The sequence below is a fragment of the Marmota flaviventris genome, chromosome 11 (assembly GCF_047511675.1).
Source record: "Marmota flaviventris isolate mMarFla1 chromosome 11, mMarFla1.hap1, whole genome shotgun sequence".
NCBI lineage: Eukaryota > Metazoa > Chordata > Mammalia > Rodentia > Sciuridae > Marmota > Marmota flaviventris.
Window position 1 is genome coordinate 38,370,389 of NC_092508.1, and position 22,125 is coordinate 38,392,513.

Genomic DNA, 22,125 nt, shown 5'->3' on the forward strand with positions numbered 1-22,125 from the left:
GGCAGGTTAGGCATCTGGTAAGAATCCTATTCCCTGCTTCCAAGATGGTGCCTTGTTGCTGATGTCCTCTGTAAGGGCTCAATGCTCTGTCATTATATGGGGGAAGGTAGAAAGGCAAAAAAGAACTATGCTAATTACCTCCAGCCTTTTCATGAGGGTTCTGCCCTCATTACTTAACCATTTTCCCAAAGGCCCCATCTCTTAATACCACCCCAATGAGGATTAAATTGCAACATGAATTATGGAGGGGACACATTCACACCATAGTATCAAAGTAATTATAAATAATTAAATAGTCACAATTTTTTTTCTAACCAGAGAGGTTAGAAAATAGTTGTTTAATGTTTGTTGTTCAGTCTGAAATGCTTCTATGGAGCTGCTGTCCTGGGATACGAAGACCAAAAGGGAGAACAAAGAATAAAATGTTCCCACCTTCTGGGAAGAGATTGATTGTTTGAAAGCCATGGTAACAAGCAGTTATCAACACCAATTTTAAACTTGTCCATTAGATCAGTGACAACTTGCTCTAGTGTATATGCTTTTACATGGCTGAACAATGACAGTCTCTCACTTCTGAAAGTCAGACAAACATGGCTCTGAATGCCCATTCAATGAACAATAGTATCACCTAACCAAGTATACACTACAGATAGTAGAACCTACCCAAGCTTCTGAAAGTCTTCAAATCCTTGAATTCCATGTTCCTCCCAATCCTGTATGAGATAAACAGTGTGCTCTGCTCTGGGAGGAAATAGGCCTGAATAACATAGTTCTCTCTTTTACTATACAGTAAACAGTACATTAAGTTTTACCCTTTTGTTTCAGGTAGTGAGTGGTGGGCTCTTCAACCTTTGACAGTCTTACATTTGATATTTCCATCAAATATATAATTGTATTATATAACAAACTAATTTCCACCAAATTACATAATCATAAACTTCATTTAGGTCTTCATATCAGCAGCTACCATTACTTAAATATTAAAATAGGCATTATACCAACTCATTTATATACCTTAGGTCTGCATCACCTAATCCAGCACTCAATATCTGACAAAGTTCAACTTATTAATTAATACTGTAAGGGAAATCTACATTGATCAGGCAGTTTCCTTAAATGGAGCATACTGACATGCTTTTAAAAAAGCTTTCTTTTAATGATCTAGGAAGTTGTAAATATAAACTTTGAGATATGTTATTTAAGAACATAGGTATTAGTCTTATTAAAGACAACACTGGTGATTACTCAGTATAGAAATGTACATGTTTATAAAGCAATGGAAGAGTTTTTATCATTTTCCAGGTGACTTTTTCCAGGAATGATCTACTGGATATGAGACTAGTACTGACTCAAAGTATTATATCATTTAACACCTCACTAAATACTTTTTGATAGAATGTAATAAGAAATAGCCAAATATCATGCAATGGCATTTCCTATTATACAATAAACTGAATTTATTGGGTGGAAAATAGGGAAAGGGACAAAGATAGGGTGGTTCTGTAGTGATTATAAAGGTTTGTAAAACATTAACTAAGGTCCAAAATCTTCAGCCCACATCAAAGACTTCACATTCTTATGACTGTACAAACAGGCCAGCCCTAGTTGTGTGGCTTGCAGAATCATGGAGGTGTAGCTGCACATGAAGAAGTTCCTTTGTCAAGGACATCACTTCCTCTCTACCTCAGAATGACACTTCTTGGGCATGAATCCAAGATTCTGTTTAGCCTCCCATCGATGCAGAGCAGATTGATTAGAAAAATCATGTCTTGTATCTTGATCCTGTTGAAAAGAAAGTACATTTGTCTGTTCTGAGTACAGTGCTTAGCACCTAATGGCCTCTGTGAATGTCATTTAATTCATCTGGTAAGGTGGTCCTAACCTAGACATTAGAAATAAGGTATAACTTATTTTTTTAAATACTTATTTTTTAGTTTTAGGTGGACACAATATCTTACTTACATTTATGTGGTGCTAAGGATCAAACCCAGTGCCTCATGCATGGTAGGTGAGCACTCTACCGTTGAGTCACAATCCTAGCCCCTAACTTATTTTTATTATCATTGTAGTTATATATAATATTGGGGTTCATTTTTATATAATTATAAAACATGGAATATAATTTATTCCACATCAGTCCCCAGTACATCCCCTGTCTGCCTCCCTCCTCCCTCTCCCTGTTCCCTTTCCTCTACTCTACTAGGCTTTCTTCTATTTATTTATAGCTTGTTTTAAATTAGTACATTATAGATACACATAAAGGTGAAATTCACTATGGTATATTCATACAGGAGAGTTTGGTCAGACTTATTCCACCATTCCTCTCTTTGGAGAAAAAAATCAGTTCGTTGGTTTATTAGAAGTAGTTTAAAGAAATCTAAAGATTAATAAAAGAGTAGCTAGATGATATAAGACTTCTGTAATTTGAAGTTTGAGAAGGTATAAACTTGAAATTGTTTAAGGCATCTTAACCTTACCTCTTCTAGCCATATGTCTTCCCGGGGAAGCCTCTGCAACCGATTTTTTGTCAATTCAAGTTGCAGGCCATCAAACTTGCACTGAAACCAGCGGTGAGCTTCTTGCAGGTTAGCTGTTATCTGAATACAGGTTTTTTTTTTTTTTTCTATTAGTTTTACAGACTTTTACCTAGATAAAGACCTAAGTTCTGACTGCAAGGTCCTTGTAAACTATTCATACATACAATACGCTTAACAACCGATTAAATAAGAGTAATTTCTAAATGAGGGCTAAAGGAATGCATACAGGCTCACTGCTCTTCATGCACTTGTTAATGATTCCAGGACATCCCTCACCTGAATCTGGATTTCCCTCATCTAGCAAGGTATCTGACACAGAGTAAGTCCTCAAGAAGTATGCACTGCTGTCTACCTATCGCAGATTAGTTAGGTCAATATAGGGGGCACACTATAGGAAGCTAAGAAAACTGAACTCAGTGTTATTTAACTTTTAGAAACTACAAAGCTAAGATGTCTTCCAGGTCCATTTGTGCATCTTGATAACAACTATAATTCCACTTTTCCCAAACCAAACTTCTCTTTCTCTAGCATCTACCAGGAATGGAAGAAAAGGTACTCGAAATAGCTTTGTATAAGACATCTATTGTATGATGAATGAGAAGGAGCTAACACTCAGAGATATCTATTAGAATAAAATAATTATTGTGTGGATGTGGTAACTGATAGGGAAGTTACCTAAGTGCACATAGTCAGTGTCATAGTTGGCACTCAAACTCGGGTCTCTCAGAGTACATACTATTCCTAATATACCATTCTACAAATCATGTTGTGATTCAGTGGCTACAAAAGGAACAATGATAAAATGACAGCAGTGATACTTTAAAAATGTCTGTTTTCTAAATCTAGAAAATAAAGGGTGGTTGTGGGAGAACTATAACCTCAAAGAGCCTTCCTAGATCTAAAAATGTATGATTTAAAACACTTTCAAATAGGCCAATTTAAGTTTATTTTTAATTTGTTCTTTTTAGTTATATGTGACAATAGAATTTATTTTTATATAGTTACACAAGCATAGAATAATATCTTATTCTAAATAGGATGTATACAATGTTCAGATTCACTGTGGTGTATTTACATATGAACATAGGAAAGTTATGTCAGATTCATTTCACTGTCTTCTCTATTCCTATCTACCCTCCTTCTCTTCATTCCCCTTTATCTAATCCAATGAACTTCATTCATTCTTTCCCTACCCACCCACCATATTGTGGTTAGCACCCATATATAACAGAGACCATTCAATCTTTGATTTTTTGAGATTGTCTTATTTCATTTAGCATGATAGTATCCAGATTCATCCACTTACTGGCAAATGCAATAATTTAATTCTTCTTTATGGCTGAGTAATATTCTATTGTATATACACTATAATTTCTTTATCCATTCATCTGTTGATGGGCATCTAGGTTGGTTCCATAACACAGCTATTGTAAATTGAGCTGCTACAAATGTTGATATGGCTGTGTCACTATAGTATGCTGATTTTAACTCCTTTGTATTTATACTAAGGAGTGAGATAACTGGGTCAAAAGGTGGTTCCATTCAAAGTTGAGGAATCTCCATACTGCTTTCCAGAGTGGTTGTACTAATTTACAGACTCTCCAACAATTTATGAGTGTATCCTTTCCACCAAATCCTCACCAACATTTATTGTTACTTGTATTCTTGAAAATTGCTGTTCTGATTGGAGTTAAGGTTAAAACAGGATAGTTTTACTTTACATTGCTAGAGATGTTGAACATCTCTTGTTTACATACGTTTGTTGACTATATTTCTTCTTTTGAGAAGTGTCTATCATCCATTCATCATTCAATAGCATATTTTTTAGTATCAAGGTGTTTGAGTAGCTTCTTTTTTATTTTATCGTTGATTTCTAATTTTATTCTATTATGATTTGATAGAATGCAAGGTATTTTGTGTGTGCGTGTGTGTGTCCGTGTGTGTGTTTATTAAGAGTTGCTCTGTGGCCTAAGATAGTCTATTTTAGAGAATGATCCATGTTCTGCTGAGAAGTATGGTCAGTCACTGATGAATGAATATATGTCTTGTAAGTCTAAATTATTAATTGAATTATTCAGTTCTCTAGCTTCTTTATTACTTTTTAAAAATAATATCTATTTAGTGATGAGAGAGGCCTGCTAATGTCATTAAGCATTGTGTTGTTGTCTATTTGATTCTTGATATTGAGAAGAGTTTGATGTATACAGATGTTCCATTGTTTGGGGCATAAATATTTATGACTGGTATGTCTTACTGATGTGTAATTTCATTAAGCAGTATGAAATGACCTTCTTTGTGGCTTCTGATTAATTTTGGCTTGAAGTCTTCTTTAACTGATATGAGAATAGAAACCTCTATTTGTTTATAAGATCCATGTGAATGATATGTTTTTTCCCATCCTTTCGCCTTCAGTCTGTGGATGTCTTTGCTTATGAAGTCATTCTCTTGGAGACAGCATACTGCTGAGTCTTATTTTTTAATCCAATCTTCCAGCTTACGTCTTTTGATTGATGAGCTTAGGCCATTTACATTCAATGTTATTATTGAGGGATGATTTTTACTCCTGTAATTTTATTTCTAATTTTTAATTGTATTAGTTTCCTCCTTGGATCAACTATTCTTCTAGCATACTTCCTCCATATGCTGGTTTATAATTTTATTTTTCATTTCTTCTTCATGAAATATTTTATTCATGCTTGTAGTGTAGGCTTTGTAGTTGTGACTCCTTTTCTTTATTGTGCAAAGTTTTTACTTCATCTTCAATTCTGAAGCTTCATTTTGCTGGGTGAATATTCCATATTCGTCTCCATATTGAGCTTGATACATATTATTCCAAGACCTCCTAGCTTCGAGAGGTGTAGGTTGAGAAATCAGCTGAGATCTGAATTGCTTTATGCTTGAATGTGACCTGTTGTTTCTCTATAGTAGCTTTAAAATTCTATCCTGATTCTGTATATTAGTCATTTTCATAATAATGTGCCTCGGTGTGAGTCTGTTGTAATTTTATACACATGGAGTCCTGTTTGCCTCCTTTATTTGATTTCCCATTTATTCTTAAGAGTTGGGAAATTTTCTGATGTTATTTCATTAAAAATATTGTGCATTCCTTTGGTTTGTATTTTAGAGCCATCATCTATTCCAGTGATTCTTAAATTTGGCCTTTTCATGTTATCTTGTATTTTCTGAAAATTCTGTTCATAGTCTCCTAACATTTTTTCATAGGCAACTTTATTTTCAAGACTACATATTTTGTCTTAGTTGTCTGAAACTCTGTCTTTCAAGTAGTCTAGTCTATTGGTGATGCTTTCCATTGAATTTTTAATTTGGCTTATTGATTTCTTCATTTTGAGGATTTCCATTTGATTCTTTTTCAGAATCTCTCTTTATTGAAGTGATCTTTCACTTCCTGTATTTTCTCTCTGATTTCATTCCCTACATCATCTTTTACTTTGCAAATCAGTTTAGTTATAAACTTTCTAAATTTTTTTCTGTAACATTTCCCCCACTGTGTTATAGTGGATTCTCATATTGAGGTATTTTGTATTGGGATGGTTTGTTCCCTTGCTTTTTCACTTTGTTTGTGTGTTTACCCATTTATCAGTATGAACTGGAGGTGGCAGAGTTCCTACCTTATGAACTCAGTATCCCTGAAGGTTTCTAGCACCTCATGGTTTAGGGGGACACAAATAATAACAACCACCAATGTAAACAATATATAGCATTAAACTAAAAACTTAGTACCTATTATGACATCTACCATGTTAATTGGTATAATAGGCAATTACCAAAATTAAAACGATAAGTTTGCAAAAGGGTTTGCTATTTCAAAAGTGAACAGAAAGAATGTTGAAGAGATATAGGATGTGATTATGAGGGAGGAGGAAAGAAAGTAGAAATAAAAAATTAAAGGAAGAGTAAAAGAGAGAGCAATAGAATTTGGCTGTTAGCCAAAGAAAAGAGAAAGAAAGTAAAGAGAAATAGACAAGGAAAAAAAAGAAACTAACCCAAAACATACTAATCAAAAACCCTACCCCTCAAAAGACAGTCATGAAAAATAACTACCTTCAAAAAATGCTAGAAATGAGAAAAGGGACAAATATAAATGTCCATGAATAATTTAGTACACAAGCAAACAATAAAAAAAAAGTTCTTGATGAAAACTTAAGGAATTGTTTCTATTGTGGTGGTTAAAAATCATCAATGAGAATATATGTTTGTTGACTGTTCCCAAATGTCTTTCTTTCCATATGTACCACGCACAACAATGCTAGCATACTAGCTGCAAATCCTCGCCTCTTTTTGTGTTGCTCATCTAGTTGCCAGTTGGAGTTCAAAAATTCTTGGCTTCCCTTGTGGCAGTATGAGGTGGAGTGGGTTGAAGAGCTGTTCTCCACTCTCACGATGGGATCACTGTAGAATTCTGTGAGAGGAGTTCCTATCGATGGAGGTCCTGAAGGTAGGGCTTAGGTCTAGTTAGGCCCCAGGTGCTACACTGAATGGTGATTGGTCTGAGAATTTTAAATCAGAACACCTCCAGGGTCTGGCAGCTGCTGATCCATGCTGGGAGAATGAACCCCAGGAGTCTCCCCTGGGCCACACTTATGCAGTGGAGGAGCCAATCCTGCACCACCTATGCCACATGCAGATTTCACCCTTTCTGGCCTTGGGCTCAGTCCCCAAGCACAGTCACTCCTGCCCATCTGAATTTCCTGCCCACCCCAGCTGATCCTGCAAGTCAATAGACTCAAAGAGGGAGAGGGACCCAGAATCTCTCAGGTTTCAACAACCTGAATTCCCCCAGGTAAAACATTCTCGAGGCCTGAATTTCTCCTGGTCTCCTAGGCACACTCTTGAGTCATGTGGTAGGCATCAGGCAAGCCTGACTTTCAGACCCAGCTCAGATTTTCCAGGTCCAGGCTCCTAGATTTGCTCCCATAGCTTCCAGCCACCACAGCACAGTGAAAAGATGGCTCCTGCCTTGGCTCTCTGTGGACCACCAGGAGACACACAGCATCTTTGTCACACAAGGCTAATAGTGTGGCACACTTTCGGATCAGTCTGCCAGTGTCCTTGATCTCTGATTTCTCCATACCAAGACACACCACTGTGCCACCTGAAATGCAGGTTCTCTTAGTTCCCTTCCCTGCTTTGCCCACAGTGTATTAGCTCTGGCAGCCACTAGCACTGGCAGGGCTTTCTTCTTTTATTTTATTATATCCAACCTTCTGAGTCTCCAAGCTGTTCTGAGAGTCCAGCATTAAATCCCAGTAAAATCCCTCTTTCACCCACCTCACTGAGCTATTTATCTGCTATCTTGGTCTCACACCACAGAGTAGCTTGGAAAGCAACCTTGTTTCCTCTGCGATCTTCCCAGTCCTCCCCCAATTTACGTTTAGAACAGAGAAAGCAAATTCACATATTAGGACATACTTTATGCTTCTAGTTATTGATATAACAAAGAATTTCCAATTTTCTTAATTCAAGTCAAATAATGCAGTAAAATCAACACACATGGTGGTCTTCCCTTATATTTAGTGGTCAAAACTTAGAGACTTCAACATTCAATTAATATCTTAGTATTCTATTACCTATTATCAAGACATAGACTCTTAATCTAAAAACTACTTATTTTTTACAATAGAGACTTTACTTAGTAAATTATTGGTTCTTGCCTGTTGTACTCATGACAACTGATGAACTCACTTGTGTGTTTCAAGGCTATTGTCTAAGTCTTTATGGCTATGGGCTGGCTCACCTGTTCTGATTCCACACTGGCTTCTTTCAATTTGTTCTCCGTTGCCTCTTTACATTTCTTCAGGTGTCTAACAGTTTCTCCCAATTCCTGAAGATGTGAGAAAGATTTTTAAAAACATCCCATGTACCATATAAAAGAACTTTCAAATATGTAATACAGCAACCAAATTATGAAAGTAGTATTTTAGTATTCTATACACTTTTGAATTTCAGGTGCTACCAAAATACAAGATACAAATTTATCACTAGTCTAATTCACACTCTTCAATACGTATATTGTTACAGATTCTGATCTGAATTATGAATTCTGCTGCGAGAAAGTGATTAATGTCTCTTTTCAGAATTGGAGAGATACCTTTCATAGTAGACAATCCCTATTGGAAGACAAGAATTCAATGCTCTCTTGAAGTACCTTTGTAGCAATATAATGTCACACTTTTTTACTAGGTTAGGAATAGCTAAAATTCCTATAATAGCAACAGGTATGCATCTATGTTATAGAGAAGAATCAATGGGTATATGTTTCCTAAAGACTATGAAATCCACTTCAGAAGTCTGACTACTTAGTAACTGATATTTTACAAATGTGAACTCTAGCTTTTCTTTAAAAGTAAACACTTATTAAATTGAAAATGGAAAACATTTGCCATATTCCAAGCTCAGGCTTCTTCCTAGGTATTACTCTTCTAAGAACTTAACTAAGATGAACAAATTTTAAATATGTTTTCTACTACCGAATCTAGAAAACCTAGATGCTATAATGCTGGTTTTAGGCACAGGCCATCTGCTCATAATCTTTGAAAAGAATCTTAAGAAACCTTTTACCTGACACCGATTTTCTAATTCCTGCCTCATTTTCTGCTCTGCTATTAGTCGCAGCTCTTGCTGTTTATTCCGTGCTGAAGTTTCATATTGGCTCTTGGCTAACAGCTGCATCTCTTTCTGCAGGTTACTCATTTCAGATACGAATCTCTGGATACTCAATGACTGGCAGAGAACAAATAGGAAGATATTTAGTGTATCTAAGTTGGAATTTTGTAATGAATAGTAAACAGATTGTAGAAATCATCTACCTGTTCATAGTTTTTTTTCTGATATTGATCCTTAATTAGCTCCATTTGCCTCAATTCTGTTTCTATTTGCTGAAAGTAAATGTAGAAATAACATTAAAAAAAAGATGATCAATGGGAAAAGCAGCTTTTTCTTTTTGCCTTTAAATGACAGAATCCCATATGAGAACCAAGGTTTTATAACTTTGGTTCCTGTTGGGCTCTTTCCTATGTGGCTTACTGACCCGCAAAGAGCAAAGTGCAGTACAATCAACACAGAGAAGACAGATGGGGAGCCAGAATGTGACACTGGCAGCTAATAAGAAACCAAACATTTACAGAGATACATCTCCACTAAAATAGAGATGGTCCCACAAAGGCAATTTGCCCACTTCCCAGTTGTGGCTGTAAAATCTCAGAGGATACATGCTCTGTTAAGGCTCTAAAATCTTTCTTTCTTAGACTCCCATGACTGTCTGGATCTTCATAGCACACTAAGAAAGTGAGGGGAGACTTAGGGACATAGAATGTCTCAGACACCTTCATTCTCTCTACATTCTGAGCATTATTCATCTTAGTGGATAAGTGGAGTTTTATTTGGGCCTTTTGATTCTTTATTTTCTCCTTGTTACTGTTCAGTGTTTTTTCCAGCTCTGCAAGTTTCTGCCGCAGCTCTCTGTTGGTTCGGGATACCTCCACTGATCTGAAGTTGGCTTCATCAAGGGCTTTCTTCAGCTTAGGACACAAAGGAAAAAATTGGAACATTTTTACCTACCATTTGGTAAGAGAAGCTTGTTTAGTTTTGTTCTTATATTTTGCTGTCTTTTAAAAAGGAGAATAAGCAACATGATAATGATGTTGGAGTAAGCAGATTTATAGAGCAACAGATCAAGTGATTTTCATAATTTTAAATACTAAAGAATAAAATATTTCTTACAATAGATAAAGAACATACATGTATATTCCTTGTTCGCAGTTAAAGATCATGACTTTGGAGTCAGACAGACTCCTAAGTTCAACTCTGAGCTTCACTATTTACTATCTGAGTAATTTGGGGCAATTAACTTTCTCAAGCCTCAGGTTCATCAACCTAAAAGTATGAAAAAGATATTCATAAATCTAAATTAAATAATAAAATGTAGAGAAAGAATGTGAAGCCTGGTACACAATAATTATTGCCATTCTGTCATTTGCAGTCTCATGTCTTGAGAAGTGAAAATAAATTATATGGTAATTTATCATTAAACTTGTCAGCTGTCAACTTCACTGCATATGTTTTTATAATATTTCTTTTTGAAGCCCAAGTCTAGCTCAAAAAACAAGCTGGGCAAACCTATGCTGCATGACAGAGAGTGTGCCAAAGTGACCAGGAGAAAAATCAAGCATGGATAGAGGTTTACACAGGGTAATACTGGTTGAGGAAACCCACTTGGCTTCCCTCTCCCCTTCTAATCATGCTGCTTTCAGGACCCACTGGGAAGAGAAATGCCTGACCAGGAATTCAAAAGAGTAGAGGTGGGAGAGATTGAATTTGGAGACTGAATCTGAGACCAGGAATTGTGAGGTATGCAGGCAATCTAGTGGGCTAAGAACAGGCTCCTACACTACACGAATAGAACCCAAAAGACATTCCAGGGATGCAATCATCCAGCATGGCATGGCAATTGCTGGGCACTGGAGGTGTGCTGACTTAAAATCTCCAGACCAACTGGCATTCAGCAAAGAGATTGAAGTATACCTAAGTCTATACCCCACCCTCTAGGCGATACCACTCCTGGATTAACCCTCTCACCCTAGAAACCCCACCCACTTAACTGCTAAGAAGTGAAGCTGAGAAGCGGAAGATGGCGGCGAGGGGAGTGCATTGCCCCCGTGTGCTGCGTCACTGTGTGGGATTATGACGAGTCAGGACGGCTAAAGGCTATCTTGACAGTAATTTCCAGCAATAGTGGGGTGCTCCGGAACCTGGAGGAAGGATTTCCATCGCACGAGGATCGGCTACGGGGACTCAAACGCGAGAGATTTGTCGCACGGAGGGTAAAACTGCTTCCTCAGCAAATCGCCCCGCGGCTAGAGTCTTCAGCGTGCGCTGGGAAACGAGGAGATAGCGACGCAGGGATACAGCGCTGCAGTTTCTGCCAGCCGTGCAAGCACCGTACTCAGTGCTGAATTTTGGGTTCGAGACGGGGGAAGGAAGCGGTCCATTTCGGTTCTCTGCACCGGTCAGACCACAGAGGAGGCCAGCAGCCACCATCTTGGAGAGCTGACGTCACCATCCCTGTTTTCGACTGACTGCAGCTCATTCAGCCATAGAACAGGTAATTTCAGGCTGCCATTCGCCTGCGGCTTGCAGACAGATTACTCAGGCTCAGTGCCTGAGTGCTTCTTGGAGCCTGCTCTTATCAGAGCATACACTGAGCATGGAGCGGCCGAGTTCCGGCTCCCGGAACTGCCCTGGCCCAGGGCTAAGGAGCCCGCGGAAATTGCTTCTTGGACCCTGCTCCTATCAGAGCATACACCAAGCACGGAGCGGCGGAGTTCCGGCTCCCGGAACTGCCCTGGCCCAGGGCTAAGGAGCCCGCGGAAACTGCTTCTCGGTCCGGGTCCTGCTGAGGGCCGGTCAGGACTCACCCGTTGCTTTGGTTACCCGGCAAAGGGAACGAAATGCTGCCATTCGCATAGGATACCAACATGGCAGAGATCTGATGTCATCAGAAAGCGGCGGAGGAGAGAACTTCATCAATACCAGCAGCGACAGAAACAGTTGGTCTCCTGGTAGGGAGGGTGAGTCACAGACACCCGAGTCGCTCTCGATTTGTCGTCGAGCCAGAGGGGAGGAGCCGGGCCGCCACCCGCGCCCGGAGCAGGCCCAGTGCCTCGCCGGCGTGGTGATCGTGTGACCCCAATTGGAGAGGGGGCGGAGCGGAGCCACCACCCGCGCCCGCAAGGTGGACAGACCCGCGACCCAGTGGTACACGGGCGTGGTAGGAGGGGCAGGGCAGAGACGCCGCCCGCGCCTGCAAGGTAAGCAGACCTGCGACAGACTGGCGGGTCAGGCCCAGCGGCCTGCCAGCGTGGTACACACGTCACCCCAATTGGAGTAGGGGCAGAGCAGAGCCTTTGCCCGCTCCCGGATCAGGCCCCACCGGTGTGGTGGTCACGTGACCCCAATTGGAGTGGGGGCAGAGCGGAACCGCCACCCGTGCCCGCAGGGTGAGCAGACCTGCGACCAACCTGCAGATCAGGCCCAGCGGTCCGCAGGCGTGGTAGGAGGGGCAGGGCAGAGCTGCCGCCCGCGCCTGCAAGGTAGGCAGACCTGCGACAGACCGGCGGATCAGGCCCAGGAGCCTGCCGGCGTGGTACACACGTCACCCCAATTGGAGTAGGGGCAGAGCAGAGTCGCCGCCCGGGCCAGGAACAGGTCCAGCAACCTGCCGGCGTGGTAGTCACGACACCCCAATTGGAGTAGGGGCAGAGCAGAGCCGCCACCCGTGCCTGAAAGGTGGGCAGACCTGTGACCGACCAGTGGGTCAGGCCCAGTGGCCTGCCGGTGCGACAGACACGTCACCCCATTTGGAGTAGGGGCAGAGCAGAGCCGCCGCCCACGCCTGCAGGGTAGGCAGACCTGCAACCGACAGGCGGATCAGGCCCGGTGGCCTGCCGGCGTGGTACACTCGTCACCCCAATTGGAGTAGGGGCAGAACAGAGCCGCCGCCTGCGCCCGGAACAGGCCCAGTGACCTGCCGGCGTGGTAGTCACGACACCCCAATTGGAGTAAGGAGAGAGCAGAGCCGCTGCCTGCGCCTGCAAGGTAGGCAGACCGCCGCCCGACCCTGCAAGGGAGACTTTTCAACTATACAAGAGCAATATACATATATAGGGGAAAAAAACATTTAAAAAACACAACAGTTTCACCAAGCAGAAAGAAACGCAAGCAGTATGAAAAGACAAGGAAATAAAGGACCACAAGCAATGCAGATCAACTCAACTTTAGAAGAGGTAACAGCTGCAGCAGATGGAATGTCAGATAAAGAATTCAGGATATACATGCTTCAGATGATCTGGAGTATCAAGGAAGACATTAGACAGCAAAATCAGACAATGAAAGATCACTTCGACAATGAATTACACAAACAAATCCAGGAAGCAAAGGATCAACTATACAGGGAGATAGAGGTTACAAAAAACAAACAAACAGAAATCCTAGAAATGCAGGAAGCAATAAACCAACTTAAAAACTCAATGGAGAATACTACCAGCAGAGTAGAACACTTAGAAGATAGAACATCAGACAATGAAGACAAAGTATTTCAACTGGAAAAGAACATAGACAGCTCAGCAAGACTGTTAAGAAACCATGAGCAGAACATCCAAGAAATATGGGATAACATAAAGAGACCAAACTTAAGAGTCATCGGGATACAGGAAGGTACAGAACTATAAACCAAAGGAATGAGCAATCTATTCAATGAAATAATACGAGAAAACTTCCCAGACTTGAAGAATGAGACAGAATCCCAAATCCTAGAAGCCTACAGGACGCCGAATGTGCAAAATCATAAGAGATCCACACCTAGACACATTATAATGAAGATGCCCAACATACAGAATAAGGAGAGAATTTTAAAAGCTACAAGAGAAAGGAAGCACATTACATTTAGGGGTAAGCCAATCAGGATAACAGCTGATCTTTCAACACAGACTCTGAAAGCTAGAAGATCCTGGAATAACATATTTCAAACACTGAAAGAAAATGGGTTCCAACCAAGAATTGTGTATCCAGCGAAATTAAGCTTCAGGATGGAAGATGAATTTAAAACCTTCCACGATAAACAAAAGTTAAAAGAATTTGCAGCTAGAAAACCATCTCTTCAAAACATCCTCGGCAAAACATTACAGGAAGAAGAAATGGAAAATAACAATGAAAACCAACAGTGGGAGGTAGGACAGTAAAGGGTGGGGGGGAATAATCAAAGAGGAAAACAAACCATGTTTAGTAACAGAAATAAACAAATATGGCTGGAAGAACAACCCATATCTCAATAATAACCCTAAATGTTAATGGCTTAAACTCACCAATTAAGAGACACAGGCTAGTAGAATGGATCACAAAACAAGACCCAACAATATGCTGCCTACAGGAGACGCATTTGATAGGAAAAGACATACATAGGCTGAAGGTGAAAGGTTGGGAAAAATCATATCACTCATATGGACTTCGGAAATAAGCAGGAGTGTCCATACTCATATCAAATAAAATAGATTTCAAGCCAAAGTTAATCAAAAGGGATAAAGAGGGACACTACATACTGCTTAAGGGAACCATACACCAACAAGACATAACAATCATAAATATATATGCCCCAAACAATGGTGCAGCTATGTTCATCAAACAAACTCTTCTCAAGTTCAAGAGTCTAATAGACCACCATACAATAATCATGGGAGACTTCAACACACTTCTCTCGCCACTGGACAGATCTTCCAAACAAAAGTTGAATAAGGAAACTATAGAACTCAATAACACAATTAATGACCTAGACTTAATTGACATATATAGAATATACCACCCAACATCAAGCAGTTACACTTTTTTATCAGCAGCACATGGATCCTTCTCAAAAATAGATCATATATTATGTCACAGGGCAACTCTTAGACAATATAAAGGAGTAGAGATAATACCATGCATCTTATCTGATCATAATGGAATGAAACTGAAAATCAACAATAAAAGAAGGAAGGAAAAAGCATACATAACTTGGGTAATGAACAATAGGTTACTGAATGATCAATGGGTTATAGAAGACATCAAGGAGGAAATTAAAAAATTGTTAGAGATAAATGAAAACACAGACACAACATATCGGAATCTATGGGACACATTGAAAGCAGTTCTAAGAGGAAAATTCATTGCTTGCAGTTCATTCCTTAAAAAAAGAAAAAAACAACAAATAAATGATCTCATACTTCATCTCAAAATCCTAGAAAAAGAAGAGCAAAACAACAGCAAAAGAAGTAGAAGGCAAGAAATAATTAAAATCAGAGCTGAAATTAATGAAATCGAAACAAAAGAAACAATTGAAAAAATTGACAAAACTAAAAGTTGGTTCTTTGAAAAAATAAACAAAATCGACAGACCCTTAGCCATGCTAGCGAAGAGAAGAAGAGAGAGAACTCAAATTACTAGCATACGGGATGAAAAAGGCAATATCACAACAGACACTTCAGAAATACAGAAGATAATCAAAAATTATTTTGAATCCTTATACTCCAATAAATTAGAAGATAGTGAAGGCATAGATAAATTTCTTAAGTCATATGATCTGCCCAGATTGAGTCAGGAGGATATAGACAACCTAAACAGACCAATATCAATTGAGGAAATAGAAGAAACCATCAAAAGACTACCAACTAAGAAAAGCCCAGGACTGGATGGGTATACAGCAGAGTTTTACAAAACCTTTAAAGAGGAAATAACACCAATACTTTTCAAGCTACTTAAGGAAATAGAAAAAGAGGGAGAACTTCCAAATTCATTCTACGAGGCCAACATCACCCTGATACCTAAACCAGACAAAGACACTTCAAAGAAAGAAAACTACAGACCAATATCTCTAATGAACCTAGATGCAAAAATCCTCAATAAAATTCTGGCGAATCGGATACAAAAACATATCAAAAAAATTGTGCACCATGATCAAGTAGATTTCATCCCTGGGATGCAAGGCTGGTTCAATATACGGAAATCAATAAATGTTATTCACCACATCAATAGACTTAAAAATAAGAACCATATGATCATCTCGATAGATGCGGAAAAAGCATTCGACAAAGTACAGCACCCCTTTATGTTCAAAACTCTAGAAAAACTAGGGATAACAGGAACATACCTCAATATTGTAAAAGCAATTTATGCTAAGCCTCAGGCTAGCATCATTCTGAATGGAGAAAAATTGAAGGCATTTCCTCTAAAATCTGGAACAAGACAGGGATGCCCTCTCTCTCCACTTCTGTTCAACATAGTTCTCGAAACACTGGCCAGAGCAATTACATAGACGAAAGAAATTAAAGGCATAAAAATAGGAAAAGAAGAACTTAAATTATCACTATTTGCAGGTGACATGATTCTATACCTAGCAGACCCAAAAGGGTCTACAAAGAAACTATTAGAGCTAATAAATGAATTCAGCAAAGTGGCAGGATATAAAATCAACACGCATAAATCAAAGGCATTCCTGTATATCAGCGACAAATCCTCTGAAATGGAAATGAGGACAACCACTCCATTCACAATATCTTCAAAAAAAAATAAAATACTTGGGAATCAACCTAACAAAAGAGGTGAAAGACTTATACAATGAAAACTACAGAACCCTAAAGAGAGAAATAGAAGAAGATCTTAGAAGATGGAAAAATATACCCTGTTCATGGATAGGCAGAACTAACATCATCAAAATGGCGATATTACCCAAAGTTCTCTACAGGTTTAATGCAATGCCAATCAAAATCCCAACGGCATTTCTTGTAGAAATAGAGAAAGCAATCATGAAATTCATATGGAAAAATAAAAGACCCAGAATAGCAAAAACAATGCTAAGCAGGAAGTGTGAATCAGGCGGTATAGCGATACCAGACTTCAAACTATACTACAGAGCAATAGTAACAAAAACAGCATGGTACTGGTACCAAAACAGGCGGGTGGACCAATGGTACAGAACAGAGGACACAGAAACCAATCCACAAAACTACAACTATCTTATAATTGATAAAGGGGCTAAAAGCATGCAATGGAGGAAGGAAAGCATCTTCAACAAATGGTGCTGGGAAAACTGGAAATCCATATGCAACAAAATGAAACTGAATCCCTTTCTCTCGCCATGCACAAAAGTTAATTCAAAATGGATCAAGGAGCTTGATATCAAATCAGAGACACGCCGTCTGATAGAAGAAAAAGTTGGCTATGATCTACATTCGGTGGGGTCGGGATCCAAATTCCTCAATAGGACACCCATAGCACAAAAGTTAATAAATAGAATCAACAAATGGGACCTACTCAAACTAAAAAGTTTTTTCTCAGCAAAAGAAACAATAAGAGAGGTAAATAGGGAGCCTACACCCTGGGAACAAATCTTTACTCCTCACACTTCAGATAGAGCCCTAATATCCAGAGTATACAAAGAACTCAAAAAATTAGACAATAAGAAAATAAACAACCCAATCAACAAATGGGCCAAGGAACTGAACAGACACTTCTCAGAGGAGGACATACAGTCAATCAACAAGTACATGAAAAAATGCTCACCATCTTTAGCTGTCAGAGAAATGCAAATCAAAACCACCCTAAGATACCATCTCACTCCAGTAAGATTGGCAGCCATTATGAAGTCAAACAACAACAAGTGCTGGCGAGGATGTGGGGAAAAGGGTACACTTGTACATTGCTGGTGGGACTGCAAATTGGTGCAGCCAATTTGGAAAGCAGTATGGAGATTTCTTGGAAAGCTGGGAATGGAACCACCATTTGACCCAGCTATTCCCCTTCTCGGTCTATTCCCTAAAGACCTAAAAAGAGCATGCTACAGGGACACTGCTACATCGATGTTCATAGCAGCACAGTTCACAATAGCAAGACTGTGGAACCAACCTAGATGCCCTTCAATAGACGAATGGATAAAAAAAAATGTGGCATTTATACACAATGGAGTATTACTCTGCATTAAAAAATGACAAAATCATAGAATTTGCAGGGAAATGGATGGCATTAGAGCAGATTATGCTAAGTGAAGCTAGCCAATCCCTAAAAAACAAATGCCAGATGTCTTCTTTGATATAAGGAGAGTAACTAATAACAGAGTAGGGACGAAGAGCATGAGAAGAAGATTAACATTAAACAGGGATGAGAGGTGGGAGGGAAAGGGAGAGAGAAGGGAAATTGCATGGAAATGGAAGGAGACCCTCAGGGTTATACAAAAGTACATACAAGAGGAAGTGAGGGGAAAGGGAAAAATAATACAAGGGGGAGAAATGAATGACAGTAGAGGGGGTAGAGAGAGAAGAGGGGAGGGGAGGGGAGGGGAGGGGAGGGGAGGGGAGGGGGGATAGTAGAGGATAGGAAAGGCAGCAGAACACAACAGACACTAGTATGGCAATGTGTAAATCAATGGATTAGTAACTGATGTAGTTCTGCAATCTGTATATTGGGTAAAAATGGGAGTTCATAACCCACTTGAATCAAAGTGTGAAATATGATATATCAAGAAATTTGTAATGTTTTGAACAACCAACAATAAAAAATTAAAAAAAAAAAGAAGTGAAGCTGAGAAACTTTTGAACTCCAAAGGAAACAACTGTCAATTTTTCCTCGAGATCGTTTTAGTTTTTACCTTTCCTTTTTTTTTCTCTCACATTTCTATCATTTTTGAAACCAATTATTTTTCATGCATCAGTTTATTGAGGAATAGGATGTATGAACAGTATATTTGTTTTGTATTCTTTATTTTTACTTTTTTCTATTTTTCATTTTAAAAAATTTTTATTTTATACATATTTTTTCTCTTATATGTTTTCCTTGATTTTCTTTCTCTTTTCTCCTGCTAACAGCCAATCTCTGTTATTCCCTCTTTCACTCTTCCTATAATTTTTAACTTCTATCTCCTCTCTTACTTTCTCATAAACATCAAACCTTACACAACTTCTGTTCTTTGTCCACCACCTGAAATTGTAAACTCTTTTGCAAACTTACTGTTTTTACTGTAGGCAATAACTAAAATTATCATTTCTGTTTATTGTGACAAAACTATAGACATCACAGTAGGAGCTATTTGGTTTAAGGCTGTATATTGTTTGCATTGGTTGCTGTTAATATTGGTCTTCCCCTTAAAGGTGTGGTCCTGGAAGCCTTCAGGGACACTATAAATCTACAAGGTAGAAAATGTACTGCCTAAGATCTACACTGATAGATGGGTAGACACAAAATCAGGATAAGAAAAGGGAATTTCCCTAAATAAACTAAGATGCTCCATTAATAGAATCCATTGATCCACAGTAGAAGAAATGTCTGAAAAGTTGTTTAGAGTGTACAGGGTTAAACTGATCCATGAGGTAAAGGACGATGTAAAGAATAAAATCAGAGATAAAATTCAGGAGGTGAACAATCACTTCAATAAAGAGATAGGGATTCTGAAAAAAAATCAAGCAGAAATCCTCAAAATGAAGGAATCAATAAACCAAATTAAAAATTCAATAGGAAGAATCATCAACAGACTAGACCACTTGGAAGACAGAATTTCAGCCAAGGAAGATGAAATATATAATCTTAAAAATAAAGTTGAGGGCTGGGGCTATAGCTCAGTGGCAAAACACTTGCTTAGCATGTGTGAGGCACTGAGTTCAATTCTCAGCACCACATAAAAATAAAGAAACAAAATAAAGGTATGCTGTTCATCTACAACTACAAAAAAAAATAAAGTTGAACATAGAGGATGTTAAGATATCTTGAAGAGAACTTCCAAGAGATATGGGATAGCATAAAAACACCAAATTAAGATTTATCAGGGTACATGAAGATGTGGAGATACAAAGCATGATCTTTTCAATGTAATAATATCAGAAAATTTACCAAATTGTAAGAAATGAAATAGAAAATCAAATACAGGAGGCTTACAGGACACCAAATGTACAAAATTACAACAGACCAAAAAACTTTATTATGAAGACGTATATCATACACAATAAAGATAGAATTTTAAAGACTGGGAGAAAAAATGTCAAATTACAGTGTAGAGGTAAACCAATCCAGATCTCAGCTGATTTCTCAATCCAGACCTTCAAAGCTAGGATGTCCTGGAATAACATATACCAAGCTATGAAAGAAAATGGATGCCAATCAAGAATGCTATACCCAGCAAAATTAAGCTTCAGAATTGACGATGAAATAAAAACCTTCCATAATAAACAAAAGTTTAAAAAAATTTACAACTAGAACACCTGCACTACAGAACATTCTCAGCAAAATATTCCATGAAGATGAAATCAGTGGAGAAACTAATACAAATTAAAAACCAGAAATAAATAAAAATGATAGGGAATAAAGATCTGTTTTCAATAACAACCTTGAATGCAAATAGCCTAAATTCATCAATCAAAAGACACAGATTGGAAGACTGGATTACGAAACAAGACCCAACAATATGCTGTCTCCAAAGAACCTCACAGAAAAAGACATCCACAGACTAAAGGTGAAATAATGGGAAAAACAATATCACTCATATAGATCACCTAAACAACAGGGGTTTCTATTATTATATCAGACAAAATAGACTTCAAGCCAGGGTTAATCAGAAGGGACAAAGAAAGTCATTTCATAGTGCTTAAGGTAATTATACATCAACAAGACATAACAATTATAAATATTTATGCCCCAAACAATGGCGCTTCTACATAAATCAAACAAACACTTCACAATTTCAAGAATCAAATAGACCACAATACAATAATTTTGGGTGACTTTAACACACCTCTCTCACCACCAAATAGATCCATCAAACAAAAAGGAAACTATAGAACTAAATAATACAATCAATAATTTAGACTTAACAGGCAATATAGAGTATCTCATCAATAAATTATAGAATTCACTTTTTTCTCAGCAGCACACATATCTTATGCCACAAAGCAACTCTCAGCAAATAGAAAAAAAACCAGAGAATTCTTGCATTCTATCAGATCATAATGGAATGAAATTATATATCAACAATAAAAGAAAAAATAGAAGCTATTCTAACACCTGGTGACTAAATAATACATTACTGAATGACAAATGGATAGCAGAAGAAATCAGGTATGAAATTTAAAAAAAACTTAGAAGTAAATGAGAATAGTGACACAATATATCAAAATCTCTGGGACACTATGAAGCAGTGGTAAGAGGAAAATTCATTGCATTGAGCTCATTTATTAAAACAATGGAAAAATCAACAAATAAATAACCTAATATTACATCTCAAAGCCCTAGAAAAAGAAGAACCACCACCAAAAGCAGTAGAAGACAGGAAATAATTAAAATGAGAGCTGAAATCAATGACATTGAAACAAAAGAAACAATTAAAAAAATTGTCAAAACAAAAGGTTAATTTTTGAAAAAATAAAATCAATAAACCCTTAGCTACACTAAAGAAGAGAGACAGAAAATTCAAATTACTAAAATTTGTGATGAAAAAGGAAATATGATGGACACTTCAGTAGTCTGAAATACAGACAAAATCAGAAACTATTTTGAAAATCTGTACTCCAATAAGATAGAAAATCTTGAAGATATTGAGAAATTTCTAGAGACATATGACCTACTCAAACTGAATCAGGAAGACAATCACAATCTGAACAGATCATTTTCAAGCAGTGAAACAGAAAATGCCATCTAAAGCCTAAAACTAAGAAAAGCTCAGGACCAGATGGATTCTCAGTCAAGTTCTACCAGACCTTCAAAGAAGAACACCTAAATCCTCCTCAAATTATTTCATGAAATAAAAAAGGAGGGAACCCTTCAAAACTCATTCTATGAACTAGTATCATTCTGATACCAAAACCAGACAAAGACACATCAAGGAAAGAAAACTTCAGACCAATACCCATGATGAAGTTATGTAAAAATTCTCAATAAGATTCTGATAAATCATACATAAAAACATATTTAAAAGATAGTGCACCACAATCAAGTGAGGTTCATCCCAGGGATGCAAGGTTAGTTCAACATATGGAAATCATTAAATCACATCAATAGACTT

At 38.1% G+C, this 22,125-nt stretch overlaps 1 protein-coding gene across 1 annotated transcript in view; it reads right to left on the reverse strand.

Annotated features, from left to right (window-relative positions):
• Positions 1 to 1,312: 1,312 nt before the first annotated feature.
• The window catches only part of Ccdc150 (coiled-coil domain containing 150), a 135,748-nt gene continuing 114,935 nt past the window's right edge, over positions 1,313 to 22,125 (reverse strand). Inside the window, exons 22-27 of the mRNA XM_027925000.2 lie at positions 9,881 to 10,075; positions 9,365 to 9,433; positions 9,117 to 9,278; positions 8,293 to 8,379; positions 2,478 to 2,597; positions 1,313 to 1,782 (exon numbers count right to left, since the gene is read on the reverse strand). Coding sequence (XP_027780801.2) covers positions 1,669 to 1,782; positions 2,478 to 2,597; positions 8,293 to 8,379; positions 9,117 to 9,278; positions 9,365 to 9,433; positions 9,881 to 10,075 — 747 coding nt within the window. The 3' untranslated portion in view covers positions 1,313 to 1,668. The remainder of the gene's footprint in view (positions 1,783 to 2,477; positions 2,598 to 8,292; positions 8,380 to 9,116; positions 9,279 to 9,364; positions 9,434 to 9,880; positions 10,076 to 22,125) is intronic.